General features: G+C 27.9%; 1 protein-coding gene across 1 annotated transcript; it reads right to left on the minus strand.

Moving 5' to 3' along the window:
- Positions 1 to 14066: 14066 nt before the first annotated feature.
- LOC102599287 (uncharacterized) lies at positions 14067 to 15109 on the minus strand. Its single transcript, XM_006352799.2, has one exon. It carries the CDS (start codon positions 15047 to 15049, stop codon positions 14321 to 14323), a length of 729 nt encoding a protein of 242 aa, XP_006352861.1. The 5' UTR covers positions 15050 to 15109; the 3' UTR covers positions 14067 to 14320.
- Between the last annotated feature and the right edge of the window lie 3084 nt (positions 15110 to 18193).

The raw sequence follows: 18193 nt of genomic DNA on the forward strand, positions 1-18193 counted from the left end.
ACAATATATAATATGCATTGTTTTACAGTTAGATTTATTCTTCCCAAATTTATAACCGTTGGATACCAATTTCATACATTTTTATTTTCTGCCTTTTTTCTAAAATTTCAAGTTGGATACCAAGTGTATTTAAATTGGATACAACATCAACTTGTTTTAGATTGTCTAATTTGGTTGAAATATCAGTTACATTTTGTTTTTTTCATTTTTAAGTGGGATATCTGTGGGATACCAATTGAATACAACATTAATTTGTTTAGGTTGTCTAATTTGGTTGAAATCTCAACTACATGTAGATTTTTCAATTTTCCAATGAGATATCAATTCGATACTAAATTTATACAAATTGGATACAATATTAACTAGTTTTACATTGGCTATTTCAGTTGAAAGCTCAATTATATGTTTTTTTTTTCAATTTAACCACTGGGACGTTAGTTGGATACCAAATATATACCAATTTCATTCTAAGATTTGACTTAATTTTTCCAGTCGATATCAATCGCATACTAACATTACCTATTTTTTGAGTATAAATTTGAAAAACACTGAATACACAAATGATTAACTAGCACACATAATAAATATTCTGAAATTATAATTCATTAACTTAAAGGACAAAATAAATCAAAACATGAGTTTGCCACAAGAAAATAATCAAATCAAGATAAAAATAAATTATGTCTTTTTTCAGAAGGGTAATTTGAACATGTTTTCCTGTTGTGTTCCTCCCGACGACATGTACTGCACGTAATCTTAGACCTCTTGAATTTCACATCAGCAAACAATTTACAGCGTTCAAGTTGTGGTCTCCCTACATTTCTTTTTGAACCAGGCAACGATAATTTATGCTCCAACACTTTTTGAATTGTATATTTTCCTGTTTCATCATAAATTATTGTGTTAGTATTACATCATATAAAAGTACAAATAACTTTTATACATATGTTGTATCAGTATACAAATTTCATACCATTTTTATGCACACAAAATTCATACAAAAGTAAAAATACATATGTTATTTTAAAACAATTTCATATGTTATTACAGAATACAAAAGTAAAAACACATATGTTATATCAATATACAAATTTCATACCATTTTTATGCTTACAAAATTCATACAAAAGTAAAAATACATATGTTATTTTAAAACAATTTCATATGTTATTACAGAATACAAAAGTAAAAACACATATGTTATATCAATATACAAATTTCATACCATTTTTATGCTTACAAAATTCATACAAAAGTAAAAATACATATGTTATTTTAAAACAATTTCATATGTTATTACAGAATACAAAAGTAAAAACACATATGTTATATCAATATACAAATTTCATACCATTTTTATGCATACAAAATTCATACAAAAGTAAAAATACATATGTTATTTTAAAACAATTTCATATGTTATTACAGAATACAAAAGTAAAAACACATATGTTATATCAATATACAAATTTCATACCATTTTTATGCATACAAAATTCATACAAAAGTAAAAATACATATGTTATTTTTAAACAATTTCATATGTTATTACAAAATACAAAAGTAAAAACACATATATTATATCAGTATACAAATTTCATACAATTCTTATTCACACATTTCTTACCTATTTCATGCCAAAAGTTATTAATTATTCATACCAGGATCATGTCACTAGAATACCAAAATAATTCCAGCTTAGAAATATTAATTGTCATTTCTTTAATAAACAGTATACCAAATTCATTACATTGTTATACTCAAAATTCATTACAATATAATGCCAAAAAAAAGTCAATCAATCTAGAAATTGTACCAAAAAACATTATCGATTGTCATACATGTCTGCTAGTATTAGTATTCCAATTCCAAAGAAAAAATTATCTATTTTTTAAACCAGAAATATACCAAAAAATAAAAAATGGCTCAGACAAATAATGAACAAATTCAATGTTCATACCAAAATATAACATTATACATTTTAAAAAAAAGGGCCATAATTCAAATTATTATACACAACAAAAAATCTGAAATCAGTATACAAATTTCATACAATTATTATGCACACTTTTCATACCTATTTTAGCCAAAATTATACCTATTTCATGCCATAAGTCGTCACTTTTTTCACAGCAGAATCATGCCACTATAATATCAAAATAACACCACTTCTAACTATTTAATTGTCATTTATTAGACAAATAGTATACAAAATTCATTAAAATATAATTCTAAAATCGTACCAACATGGTATAACCAATATACCAAATTCAAATAAATTTTATGTAATTTTTTAACCAGAAACATACAAAAAAAATGAATGTTCAAACCAAAATCTATATCAATTTCAAACATATTTTATGTAATTTTAAAAGTGAATATTCATACAAAAAATGCCATAATTAAAACGGAAAAGGGTCAAAATTGCCCCTGAACTATGTGAAATAGACCACTTATACCCTTCATTACATTTTGGGATAAAAAAATGCCCCTGCTGTTATCCTAAGACACCACAAATACCCTCAAGAGTTAACACCCCAAATTTTTATTGACGTGGCAAGCCACGTCGGACTAATCCTTCCACCTAACGTTGCCAACTAGGATTCACTACAAAAGAACTAGACCTTTAGCGGCAACAACAGTCACCACAAAAAGCCTAGAAAATCGTCACTAAAAAGTTTTTAACATTAAATTCTAATTTTGTGTTTTTTTTCCTCATTGTTTTTAAAAAACAAAAAATGATATCGATTAAGTAGGAGTTTGAAGACATTGTATGTTTTATTTTTATGTCATATGTAAATGTATAAAATGTACAATGATGCATTATATAGTAGGAGATTTTGAATCGAGAAGTAATTTTGATGATTTTTCGTAATAATATTGTATTTTTTAATATTGATATTGCAAGTTATTTATTTTAGAAAATTAGGTTGCAATAGAAAGTTAATTATCATATTTTTTTTGTTGAAAAAATAGGTTTTACTAGAGAATGGTTGTTGGAGCCTTAGTCGCCACTAAAAATCACTCATAACCTAGTGGCAATATTTTGGGAATTTGTGGCGACTTTGTCACCACTAAAGGTCAAGTTCTTTTGTAGTAAATCTTAGTTGGCAACGCTTAGGTGGAGGGATTAGTCCCATGTGCCTTTCCACGTCACTAAAAATTTGGGGTGTTAACTCTTGAGGGTATTGGTGGTCTCTTGGAATAACGATGGGGGTATTTTTGATCCCAAAATGTAATGGAGAGTATAAGTGGCCTATTTCGCATAGTTCAGGGGCAATTTTGACCCTTTTCCATAATTAAAATTATTATACACAAACCAAATCTGAATATTTCTTTTTCCAGGATCACTGCTCATATTTTTTTTAAACATTTGGTTTGTATTACAATACAAATAAAAAATCGCAAAGAACACTAACCTGAAGGATCCCATCTACCACCATGCTTTATTAATACTAATAAGAAGCTGTCCATTACAAGAAAATAAAGATTAAATAAAAACGAATATGAATTAGATAAGAGTGACAGTTTACAGAGAAAATATTAGGAAGAGAGAGAAACCTTCCAACAAAAGAAAAGAAATATGTTTGAACGAATTTTAACTGCTTTAAGCTAAACAAGGAAAACAAATATTCTTTTTTTTTTGAATTAATTTTAACTGATTGAATAAAAAAGGAAAACTAATATTCCTATTTTGTTTTGAATCCCCTAAATTTATGGCATTATTAATTATCCTTTATGTATTCAAATTAATGACATATCCATTTTTTCCTTTTTATGATTTTCTAAAAAAACGTTTTTTACTATTATTTTAAAAATCTTTATTTTTTTAATAAAATGTTAGAAACTGAAATTTTTTATTGTTACAAAAAAGTTTATTATACTGTTATAACTTGAAAATATTAATCTTATATATATGTCATTTATAAAATTTTCACTTATTTCAAACTATTGATGTATTTTTATAATTTTATGTTATTATGTTATTATTTATATTGTAAATTGCAAATTTAAAGATTCATAAGACTTACGCTTCAAGTCTCGAGGCTTACGTCTTGCCCTATACTAAGTAAAACACCCCGCTTCACGCCCCCACCTTTTAAAACATTGATTTGAACTAAGAGTGCTTTCTCATCACGATAAATATATATACGACCATAAAGATCTTATTTTGATCACTCATTGGTAATTGTTGACACTTCTTGATTGAGCATTCTGGTCCCTCATCACGTGATGATCACCAATCTTTACATATGTGACTTTTCGAATGTCTAGTTTATTTTTCGAGATAAGCTACTCTAACTAGGATATTTTTTGGACTTTGCAAACTCATACGTACATATCAAAATATCATTGCCCTTTGGTTACGTTCAACGACAAAGGGCCCATATAATCCATCTACCATAAAATATTAACCCTTCCATCTCTCCTACATTTACTTCTAATAGTAGTAATAATTGATGAGCGGTGATCCACATAAGTGTCCCGTGCAATGCTAAAATAAGTGCGCGGTCATATCAGATTATATAAATTAGAAATGATCACATTTCGTAGACGTGCAAGCAACACACATTGAGGATATAAAATGCGAGAAAGTTGTTTGAGATGGTTTGGACATGCTTGACGTGGACTTATAGATGCAGGAAACTATAATAAGTAAAGGTATTAAAAAGGAACAAGGTAGAACTAAAATTACATGAAAGAAAGTGATCTTAAAAGATCTTGAAATACTTGGTATCATCCATACAGACTTAACTAAATATAAGATGACAAAAAAATCCATATAAGTGATAGCTACTAGCTAGTTGAGAATAGTTTTTAATCTCGTAGCAAAACTATTATTAGTATATATCTTAAATATAATTTTTCATATAATCGATCCCAACTTATTTTAGATTGAGACGTCTGTAATAATTATTTTTTTAGGGAAAACACTAAGGGGTCGTTTGGTTTGAAAATGAGTTATAATGGGATAAGTTATGTTGGGATTAGTTATGATGGGATAAGTTGTGTTGAAATTATTTTTTATTGAGTGTTTGGTTTGTTGTATTCAAAATAATAAATTTTAAGAACAATTTATTTGTTTACAAAAATGCCCTTCATTAATGTAAAAAGTGATATAACAAAAGGGTTGAAAGAGACATTTTTGTCATTTACCTATTTTATCCCGGGATTACTATACCACCCTAGGTTAGGGATAACTTATCCCGGTACTAATTATTAATCCCGGGATAAGTTATCCCGAACTTGCCAACCAAACAACAAAATAAGCAGTACTATAATTTAATTCCGAGACTATTTGGTATTATCTCTCACACCAAACGAGCCCTAAAGGAGCAAGCGTGTGCATGCGTATGTGTACTGTCACAGACTAGTGGTGCCAAAGTGAAGGGAACGTGTACATTCACACAACCCAAGAAATGGAATAAAGATGGGGTGAGAGATTCAATGAAAAGAAGGTATGTGAAAAAGGAATGACAAAAACAAAAGGCTGAGATTGAAAAGGAAGTAGAGTGTTGTTCAAACTGGTCTGCTTCACAACATAACAACAATTGAGTAAAAGCCAACTTCACGTGTACGGTCGGGACACTGCACAAAGACAATTCAGCCGTTTTTCTTACGATTTGATTCAAAATTTAAATTTTATTGTAATTTTTGTTGATTGTATTTATTTAGTTAATATTTTTAATATGCGTGTTCTTAATTTGAATCAAAACTAATGAATTTATAGATTGATGCAGTCTAAACTTGCCCTAACCAATGGGATCTACGTAGTTTACACTGTTGTGGCTTTCTTTCGTATCCACCATACAAGTTATGGATAATGTATGAAACTATCCACTTTTATCAGCATCATTTGATATTTTTGGGACTACGATTGGGGATTATATATGTTCAAATAAAAAGTTGAGAGTTTGATTCTAATGGCATAAGTTTGAATTTTAATGATTTCGAAAATTGGTTGCTCAATTGAAATAATTTCCATTATGTACATATAGGAACTTAGCTATAATTCATTCATCACTTTCCCATGAATCTGATCGTAGCTTTGCTAGAAGCGACGAAAGGGTATTTGAGAAGACCGGAGATAGTTATGAACTAACTAAATGACTAGATTCTTCCGAAACACTAGCCAAACTAATTATTGGATGATATACGACACCATTTTCACAACCACATTCTGATATTTTTGTAGTAATAGAGAAAAAAATTTCGCAAACAGAAGAAATTAATTATTTTTTTTGCATAAAATTATATTATTTTGTTCTCCTTAACTCCATTCAAACAGAAGAAATTAATTATTTTCGCAAACACTCATATTATTTATCTGTTTGCACTCTCCTTCTTCAAATCTTTGATTAGTTAGAGTAATAGTTTGTCAAAAATATGAATCAATAGTCGAAAAGTGCTAAACAAAGTAAATTACTTTTCTTTTTTTTAATTTCTTGTTAAATTTTTAAGCAATACAACAAACATATTAAAGTAAAATATACCAAGTTATCAACTTCTTGAATCAAATTCTATGATTATAACTCTTATTTTTATTTAAAGTTTGTTAACTTATTATTTAGAATTATGTTAACAATTCATAGAGTAATTGCTTCAGTAAAAAGTTATTTTCTAATGTTGAATTGATAAAATCTTATCTAAAGCTAATATTTTTTGTAAAAAATAAAATGTATTTGAAGAAATCATCTATAAAGAAATTTTAAGTAAAAATGTACATCTAAAAGTTAGAAAAATATTTTTTAAATAAATACATATAAAGTTTGTTTAGATTTTAGATCTCTAATTGAATTTTCACTTTAAGCCTTCAATTACTTTGAGCGACCCCTGACAAGGGCCGGGCAATATGAAACGGAGGGAGTACAATATATATATATATAACAGTCTTGTTCTGTTTAATTTCTTAAAACCTATCAAGTGTCAACATAGTATTATATCTTTGTAATTATTCAGTGCATCTAAATAATCAACGTCTTTGATTAATTAATTTTGTTTAATTCTTTTAACAGTCCATGTGTTTCCATGTCAGAAACAGATCAGAGACTTGAAAACATTATGAATCTGTCAAGTAATGTGTAAGTCTTATAAGACATAACTAATTATAAGTAAATGCTTGCACTAAGCTCCAAGAATTAATTAAGAATGAAAAATCAACCACACCTAATTAAATAAGACTTTTATGTGATCACCTTTATTTTTCCTTTGGTATAAGAAGATACATTGCTACTATGATTAAGATAGTACATATTTTGGAGCAGGTTTCACAGCTCATTATCAACATATGGGGTTGTTAACAACTAGTCACTCCTAACTAGTCCTGTATGTATCTATATATGACTAGCAATTAATTTTGCTTATTGTCTTTGGCTGTTTCCTCAAAAAAGTTTGTGGTTTAATTCACTTGTAAATTGTGACCGTTGTGGCAGAGTCAGAGTTTTCATTGAGGGGTTCAAAATTCGAATAAGTCAACATAAAAAGAAAATGTAGTGAGTTCAACATCTATTATATATAGACAAAAAAGAATTTTAATAATGTAAATTTTTCATTGAGATAATCCAGATGAATCCCTCGATCCTACCTGGCTCCGCCCACTTGTGGGACAGATATGTATCAACCTCCAATTTGAAGAATCGATCGAAGTGTCACTTTTAATACATACAATGGGTTTAAATGGTTGGGGTTCTTGTTTAGTTACATCATGTTTGGGTTTCATTTTAGTAATAGTTGGTAGGGTTCAGTCAGAGTTTGTAAGTATATTCATTTTGACTCTATAAATAATGTTTTGTGATATTATATTATATTTAGTGATCACAATATAATGTTCCTTGCCGACTATCTGTGGACAATTCTCTATCAACCATTTTATTTCCTTGTTTTATATCATGTGTCGCTATTTATTAATTTATTCCAAACAAGATACAAATCTATATTAAAAAATAACTTAAATTTAAACCTTTTTTTTTATTCAAAGAGATTAAAAGCCACCACAAAGGAAGAAAATGATGCAAGAAATTTAAATACCAAAGAAATTCAGTCAAAACCAGGGTTCAATATTCTCTCTTTTGATGTTTACAACTCACTTAATTTGTCCAACAATAGTTGTCTACTATTGACTTTACACACTTCTTAAGAAATTATAAATTGGACGGTAATTTTACTATATCACCATTTGAATATAATAAATACAATGTCTTGAAAAATGTAACAAGGAAATGATTATAATTAATGATAAGAGTAATTAGGAACTAAGGGTAAAAGTATCCATTGATTTTATAAAATAGACAAGTCTTGTTGGACATCTCAAAATAGCATAATGGACAATTATTGTTGGACATCTCAAAATAGCATAGTGAACAACTATTATTGAATAGAGGGAGTATTTAGCGTTTAAATAATACTACTCATTTCATCTCAAAATGCTTGTCATGTTTGCATTTGCACATTCTTTATGAAAATAATACTTAAGAGGGGTATTTAATTAGTTTTTGTCTTGAACTTCTAAAATGATAGTACTAAGTATTTTGAGTTGGATATTTTCTTTAACCCCTCTCTAGGAATTTCATTGTTTTTACTCCCTTGGTAACTCGAATCGGTGATCATAGGGTTATAGGATCAGAACAACGCCTTTTGTCGAGGAAAATATTTTTAGTAAGAACAACAAATATCACTACATCAAAAATGAGTTTTAGCGGCAATTAATTAGCAATTGCCGCTAAATATGTATTTTTAGCGGTAATTAGCACTCTTTTTATATGTCCCTAAAGGCTTTAACGGCATTGGATCTAATGACACTTAACTAATGCCGGTAAAGACTTTAGCACTCTTTATTTATGTGCTATTTATTGCCGCTAAAAGTTGTTTTTATTGTAGTGTATGTTGAGACGTAGGAAATAATATTTCTTTAATAAGTTAAAAGCATGTGGAGGAATCATTCAACTATATATCACTATCGATGACAAAACAAGCAACGCAGAATTTCATACTACGATAATATCATTGTAAATAGAGCCATTAATATGATATTTCCAACAAATATACTCTTAGGAAATAGTTCAAGTTCAGTGTTCTATGATTAATTTAAACGTGAAATTCTAGAAACTTATACCTTGGACGTAAATATGAAAATGTGCCAATGTTCGATGCATTTCTTTGAACATTTTAATTAAATTATTGATCTTTCTGTTGATCCAATGGTCCTAAATCCTGTACCCAAAAAATAAAAAAATGGTCCCTAAATCTTCTATGAAGATTTTACAACCAAACAGCCAGCTTAATCACGTGATTGGGTTTATAATTAACTATTCCAAAGATTCGGACAAAATACTATGAGGATTTTGGCAATTAACTAATACTCCAATTTCATGCTTTTGGCAAACTAAGATAATGCTAATTAAACCAAAGCTACGAAGTAGAAATTAGGTAAATTTATCGTCTATAAAGTAATAACAGAAAAGTTAGCTAAAGAAGGATATAATTTGTACGTGTTTTTTTTTAGGTTAGGGATCGTTTGGTATATGTATAAATATAGATAGTCTTGAATAAAAATTTAGTATTATCTTAAGTCTTATTTGGTTACTTATTTTGGACCAAGTCATACTAAGATTAATAACTATACTGGGGTAAGATATTAAGAAAATAACGGCGAAAGACTTTCGGAGGAAAAAAATATACACTAAACTTATTTTATTAATACCTTAAAGACATATTAATAGTTATAATTTCTAACTGAAAATAGAAAAATATACTAGTAAACTTATCAATTCATTTCAAATAACAAATAGAAAGAAACTAACTCCTAAATTCAAGCCATACAGAACTCTAATAAAAATAATTTAAATTTTTTAAAAGTTAGCTACTCAAAAAATGAATTTACGTAAAAGAAATCTTTTAAAGAAATTGTAGCTCGTTTTCTTGTTTTATTTTTTCAATATTCTTGGACATATCTTCAACATGGTGGAATATAAGTAAGTACCGAGATTAATTATCTTAAGATAAAATAATGAAAATGACGAAAATATTTCTAAAGTCTTTCAAACCCTTTTCTTTACTAAATAAAGTCGATGATATTCGACAAACAACTACTTAGAAATTATATTATGCATGTACTTATTTTTTAATACAACAAACCAAACAATCAATAAAGAAAATTATCGAAATGAATCAAACAACCCCCAAAATTATATTTATATCCTTCTTCTTTTGTAAAAATATAGGTAATTATATTACTTTACAATTCAATATATCATCTTTACCGTTTTTATAGTAGAAAAAAAAACTTTTGTTATTTTCATAGTTCTTATAAAAGAAATATAAAATTAAATAACAAATTTATAAACTGTTACAAAATCAATGGCCCCGTAATTTTGGTATCATATATAGTCACACCAACAAAAAGAAGAACCATTTGTTATCATAAGATTTTATTTTGACAAGTTAGATTATAAAGCCATTATATATAGGTAATTTAACATGTGTCTTTGACTTCTCATTCATGAACTTTTTAATAATTACACAGGCTAAAAAGTTCATTTTGAACCATCAAACCAGGTAAAGGTAGAGTCTTAAAAGACCAAAAAAAAAAAGTTCATGACTATTCCAATTAATAAAGTAAAAATAGTTGGTAGAACCTTAGTCAATGGGCCATAAATTTTAGCAATAAGTTTCACATTATTATTATTATTATTATTATTATGTAACAGAAATCAACTACCATAATCATGTCAAAATATTCGTCAAAAGTAGTCTTATGAATATTATATAGTATATAATGCTACTTGATTAGTACTTAATTGATAATTTGTATCAGCCGTTAATTAGTCAAAAATTTAATCTAGCGTTCACATAGTTACACCATTTTATGTTAAACATGTACAGAGGCAACAAAGTTGGCGATTCTTTTTTATATGATATTGATGTCCGATTAGTTTATATATACCTTGCTAATTGCTTATTTATTAAATATTTATCATCACTCATTAGTACATGTACGATATATTAAATAATTTCAACCATCAAAACTTCATGATTCTTTACAATTTTAATAATTAAAAGAGCACAATCAAATACTCTATTCTAAAAATTTGCGAATTTATACTTATTTTCAATTCTCCAAAATATTTTGTCGATTATTACGTACTTCGTTGTCTCTGGGTGGCTAAATTACTTCCTCCGTCACCTGCCGCCACAGCTTTGTCCAAGTAACGCCTTTAAAAAAAATAAAAATAAAAATAATTGAAGACAAAAGAAATTATCTTTCAATGGAAGTACAGTTTTTTTAATTTTTTATAAACAAGTGCAAAAATAAAAACTTTTTTTTTCTACTTCCCAAGGCAGAGAAGACAAGTTGTATTACCAACATGGGTTGTGCTGCACTGATGGGATGGGAGTGCTTCACCCATAACCAGAGGTTTCGAGTTCGAGCCTAGGGTATGGAGAAAATCATGTTGGGAGCGCCACCCCCGAATGGGCCTTGCAGAGCGCAATCCGAATTTAGTCGGAGCTCCAATGTGTGCTTCCTGACACCGGGTGGAAAAAAAAAAAAGACAAGTTGTATTATCCAACAGCATAAACCACGGTTTAACAGGTCCAAACATATAAAAGTTCACCCATAAGCCTCTTTTAGTATATGTTAGAAATAATAAAAACAGACTTTTCCCTATTTCAACGGGTCAAAAGTAAAAAAAAAAAAAAAAAACGCTGAAATTCACCCATTTAATATGATTAATTGTGGTGTGAAGTGGGAGGAAATATTACTTAGTAAATGAAACAAAATTGTAATTGCAAATAAAATTCGTAAGTTCCCATCTTGCGAAAAATTCAGTAAATATCAATTTACATGATTATGATTTATGAACGATATTTTTATCAGGATTAAATGACAAAAAATTATGTACATTACATTATCGTTAACTTTTCACGCTCGTTCTAAATTTTTCTCGCACGATTTACACCCTCCCTTCATCCACAATATTAAACATGATTAACATTCATCCACAAAAGTATTTGGAAAAATTTACTCCAATTTGGTTTATTTAGGACAAAAGCTGCTCAAAAGAAAAAGTCACGAGACAACTTGAGCTCCATTAATACAATTAAAATTTGTTAAAATTGAAGTGCCTCTAGTTCAAGAAAAATATCTGAAATAATAATTATTTTTCTTAAATTGTCTTCAAAAGGGGCCTGAATTTCATTAAAAACAACTTTTTTTGTCATAAGGCTTATAAAGATAGGAAAGGACCCCCGGCCCATTTTATTTGATATGATTTAATACCTAATCTTTGAACTGATATACTTTGGATTTGTGTAAAAATAAAAAAGAAAACCAACACCTTGCATGTGCTTTTGTTTCAATTTTTTTTGAGTTCTTACAAACAAATATGGTCACTAATAATTAGACAACAATATATAACATTCATATATACCTACTTATAATTAATTATTGTTATGTTATGACACTCAAATTTATGAGCATATATGATTAAATTATATTTCAATCATAAGTCTACATTAACTAACCAACTACCCTAAATTATTTGATAAATTTTGTTCTGTATATATCTTGATGACTGTCTTACTTTGCACAATCAATTTCTTTCTTTGCTATTGATAATGATCCTTAACATGTAGGACCACTTTTATTATTATTATTATTATTATTATTAGTATTATTAGTATTATTATTATTATTATCACACAGATGAGGATGACGTAACACCACAAAAAAATGCTAGGTACATAGTTATAATCATCCGCATAGTATTGTTATCTAATGTCATTGATAATATATTTGTTTCTTTTCTCTTTTAATCTAAAATTTGGAATTCTATTTAGTTTCTCATTTGAAAGAGTATACAAGAGTAATGCTAAATAATGTATATTCATAATACTTTTTTTAAATTATGCAGAGATAATAATTTCTTATACATTAATTGATTTGATGTATTAAAATAAACATGTATTGAATAATCTTTTTAAAAAAATATTCATTTACAAAGATATTTTCCATAAATATGATGGAAAAAATGTATAAAAATATTTTTTTGAGAAGCAGTTGGATCTTTAATCATTCTAATTTCTAATACATATTAAATCTCCTTATATTATTAAATCCATAAATTCCATATATTATTAATAATATACTCCAAAGACACTACTAATATATAAAGCTAATACATACTTATTATTTTTAATACGTTCTATCAAACTAAGTGAAGATAGATATAATCTTGGATTATTCTCCCATATTGGCAAGGATGTAGGACCACTTGTTTGAAACCTTTTGTATCCAAAAAAAAAGAAAAATATACCCCATAAATAACATATACTATAAAATCGACCCCATCGAAGGTAACATGCTATTTTGGTCATAAAATAATTAACATAATATCTTGTAGCCGAAAAAAAGATCCGGAATCAAATTTTTATTGCAAGATGTATGTAATTCATCTATTTCAAGATTAATGAGTTGTAAACCAAGGATTGAGCCATGAAAATATTTTGTAGTTAAATAGTAAAATTTTGTTATTAATTTTATTTGGTGACATAATTTTGTTAGGCCTTACCTATAAGCAAATCATCAACAAATAGATAATTTTAATTAATTAATTAATTAATTTTTGTAGTGATTGATCCATCAAAGTTTATGGAAGTTAAACTGAAGCAAAAATAAAATAAAATAAAATAAATGATGAAGCAATGCTCAAAATTATATTATGTTTATGTATAGATTACATCATTCTTGAGAACGAGCAGTGACATAACAATAAATTGATAAGACTAAATATTCACACTTCGAGTCAAAATTAGGTGAACCAAAATCGAATTCAACAGTCAATGTTTTGATCAATCGATGATGACAGATGTATTCAATAGTTGTGGTAGTAGAAAGTAATATATGCATCTCCTAAAAGTAATTAAAATCGATTTAATCTCAATATCATGACTATAAAATAAACAAATGTTTCCTACTATATTCCAGAGGGCCAAGCATATATATAAATTTGATGTTATAATAGAGTTATTCAATATTTATGCGACATGCAATGATAAGATATTCAACGTACCAAAAACCATATACATAAAATTAGATTCAATAGAAACAAAATAAAGAAGTAGAAGACATGTACAATGGAGATTTACTCAACTTTAAAGTACATTGCAACTTCTTCTAATAATAATAAAATACATTAGTGCAATTATTTTTTCGTACTCAAAGAAGTGAAACTAATTTTGTTACTATTTACTTTCTTCATACAATACTCTTTAGTAATTTGCTGAACATTAAAAAACACTCAAAAAAAAAAAAAACGAAAACTCAACCTCTGTACAAAGGCGACCGTTCGTGAACCAATTTCGAAGCCTTCGATTGCCGGAAAACTTTCATTGGACTTGGAAAATGCCATCCTTTGGACTTTGCCGGCGACTTATTGCAGTCACCGGCGCCGGAAACTGACGCTATCACTACACTCATTGATCGTGATCTCTTCATCATCCTTGCAAAATCCTCAATTCTACCATCAGTAAATTCGTTAATATTTTCATGATGAATATCCGCTTTCGCTTTCGGTTTCGGTTTCAATTCATCATTCTCTGAATCTCCGTATCTCCTACTCTTACTCAACTTGAAAACAGACCAAAACGACGGCGTTTTGCTCATCTTACTGTTTTTACAATTCGGCTGATTTTTTCTGTCGATGGAATTTTTGTCTCGTGATGATCGGAGGAACGGAATTCCGACGGATCTCGATCTACGGAAAGACGGTTCACTATCTATGAGATTGGAGACTCGTGCAACTGAGCAACCTCCCTCGCAACCGCCGCCACTACGACCGGACGATGAGGAAAATAGAGAAAACGAAGATGAAGAGGAGGAAGACGACGACGTGGCAGAGGCGTAGCAAGCACAGGGGCGTACGTTAGCACAGTCGGGGCAAAGAATGACGAGACGGTCCTTGAGACAAACAGGGCAAACACCGTTCCTCCGTCTCTTTGAAGGGTGTTTTGGACATTTCCATACTTCTTCTTCATCTAAGTAGACTGCCATTTTAAAGGTGCGTTTTGAATTTCTCTGTGCTTTGATAAAATTCTGTTATTTCTTCCTTCTTTTTTGCTGCTTAATATATAAAGGGAGAGACAATAATTTAACCATAGTTAGAGGGATTAAAAAAACTTAACTATGGTTAAAACTTATTGGGGTATAAAACTTAACCACGGATAAGTAATCTTTTTGGCAAATGTTGGTAGACCAAACAGCGTGTTTCGTCCTATTAAATAAGATTTTAACACTAGGCACAATTGTGGGAAGTATTTACGAGAATGCCAAATTATTTAATGACAGGAGTAGTGAATAGTCATGGGTTTCACATATAAAAGATTTGACTAACATTGGTAAGTTGGTGAAGAATATTTGTTATCGTATTTTTTTTAGTAGTAAAATAATAATAATTAATACGGTGTTTAGTTTATAATTACTGCATAATTAGAATATGTATACATATGAGAAATTTATTTCTCAATTATTTTATGCAAGTAAAAAACATAGCAAAAAAAAATTAATATCTATATAAAATAATAAATAGATTCCCTCATAACAATTCTTACCTTACTAATACAGTAATACCTACATAACTCTAACTCAAGAACGGTCAATCCCTTTAAAAATAAGTCATCCGTCTTAGGCCCCCTTTTTTAGTAGTAGTATAATTGTTATAAGTCCTTTCTTAACAAAAATAAATAAATTGTATTGTGTCTTTCATTTTATTTGTCTTTTTTAGTTTGTTTCAAAACATTAAGAAATGTTTCGTTCTTTTTTGTTAATTTTTAAATTTAACTCCCACTTGACATATTTAAGATTACAAGATTAAAAAATATATTGGTATATATTTATAGTTTAAGACCATAAAAAAAATCAATAAAAAGAAAGAAATAATTTGCATCTCAAAAATAAATAAAAATATCAAAAATCGCCTTCAATTTATTTTTGAATTTACGCCACTAATTTACTTGAACCGACACTGCTGCTCTAATCAACTACCAAACAACCTCTAAGTATTTGATATATTTAATTTAAAATGAAGATCTACAGGAAAGAATAACTCTATTATACCATAAAATACAAATAAAATCTATATATATATTTTTCAAACTCTATTTATAAAACTACAATGGTAAATGGGTAACAAAATGTGCGCTCCCCAAGGAATTTAGCGTGGATCTCGTACAAACCAAAAAATGAAAGGTACTCCCTCCGTTTCAAATTAATTGAATTATTGAGATATTTTTTATTTTTCAAATTAACTTAGTTGTTCAATTTTTAAGACTATTTTTTGAATGTTCTTTCAATTTTACCCTTCATTAGTTAGTATTGGAATTAGTTATTAATTAATGTTTAGTTATTTTAATCATAAATTTGATAATAATTAATAAGGGTAAAAATGGAAAATTATACCTAATCTATGTCTTAATTTTCTTTTCTTAAAGGGTGTGAAACACCTCAACAGTTTAATTAATTTGAAATGGAGGACTATAAATTTGTGGAGGTGGATGCTTGTTTGACCTTTCGATTGCTATTGTGAAAGTAAAAATTGTATAGTAAACTGTATTAAGAAAATTGACTTCTTTATAAAAAGATCAAATTTTCAAACTAAAAATGTAAAATATACACAATTAAGTTATCTATAAGATAATCTATAATAATCATTAATTTATATCTCTACTTCTGATCGTATTAAGTGAATCCTTGGACTTCTATTATAGTTCAAAATAAGTTAATTTTTTTAAAATTTAAGAGAATTATTGAATCTTTTTTTTTCTCATATATATCTTCTTCTTTTTTATGAGGTTCTAAATTAGTTTACATTTTCTATGAGAATCATTTTAAAATAATTATAAAAGTAATAGGTTCCTTGAATATTTAAAAAAAAATATGTATCATATCTCAACAATTCACTTAATATGAACTAGAAGAATAATAGATTAAAAACAATAATTGTTCTACAATCATATGTACATTGCACTAATAATATTGATATCTACGTACATGGCCAATGTATACCTTAAGTCTTAAATCTATTCGAAAATGTTGAATTTTTCAAGAAAGAATCTCAAGAAAATGACACTAAGTATTATTATTAAGTAAATCAATTCACTTAATATGAGCTAGAAGAATAACAGATTAAAAACAATAATTGTTCTACAATCACATGTACATTGCACTAATAATATTAATATCTACGTACATGGCCAATGTATACCTTAAGTCTTAAATCTATTCGAAAATGTTGAATTTTTCAAGAAAGAATCTCAAGAAAATGACACTTAAGTATATTATTAAGTAAGTCAATAAGAACAATATTCATTCACAATTTTTCCGGATGATTTTAACTTTTAGCTAAAATTTCGTGGTTTATATTAATTAATATACTTTAATATGATCTATAAATGTGTAAATTATATTCAATTTACTTGTAATTTTCGTATTAATTTGTTTTAAAAAAATATCACTTTTTATATTTAGCACACTCAATATTAATTTATCTGAAATATTTAAGACCATAAGATTTAAAAATCTTTTTTATTTTCTTAAATCATGTAAAATCAAACTAAAACAAATAAATTAAAATGAAGGGGTAATTGTTATCATAATCTCTCTGCGTAGACTCATTTTTATAAATCTTATTATTTTTATAGAAGCTGGATAAAAGTTGAATAAGAATCTAACTTGACCCAAAAGCTAGTGAAAATCCCTCAAATCAATATAACGAAATCAAATATCTCACTCATATAGAGTGTGAACAATATCATCGGCGAATTTATAGATAAAAATTAGAACACCTAAATTTATGGTGTTTCTGTAAAACTATGTAAATATTTTTGGTCTAGCTGTGAGACACACCTAAATTTGGTACAAAACTATCTATCAAATGTGGGATATAATGATGGATGATGGTAGGACTTAGCTTGCACGACTAGGATTTGAAATTGGAATGACGCTGATAATATTATCCCAATTATTGACCTACCAAGAGGAAAAATGTGTAACTCAGAAATGATGGTACGTAGAGTTTCGAAAATTCAAGCAAAGTGGAGTACTCCCTACGCGTCACTTTATAATTATTTGTCGTCCTTATAAAAATGGATGGTTCAAAATAATTGTTATTATAGAAAATCAAGATATAATTAAATAAAT

The sequence above is a fragment of the Solanum tuberosum genome, unplaced genomic scaffold (assembly GCF_000226075.1).
Source record: "Solanum tuberosum cultivar DM 1-3 516 R44 unplaced genomic scaffold, SolTub_3.0 scf00144, whole genome shotgun sequence".
NCBI lineage: Eukaryota > Viridiplantae > Streptophyta > Magnoliopsida > Solanales > Solanaceae > Solanum > Solanum tuberosum.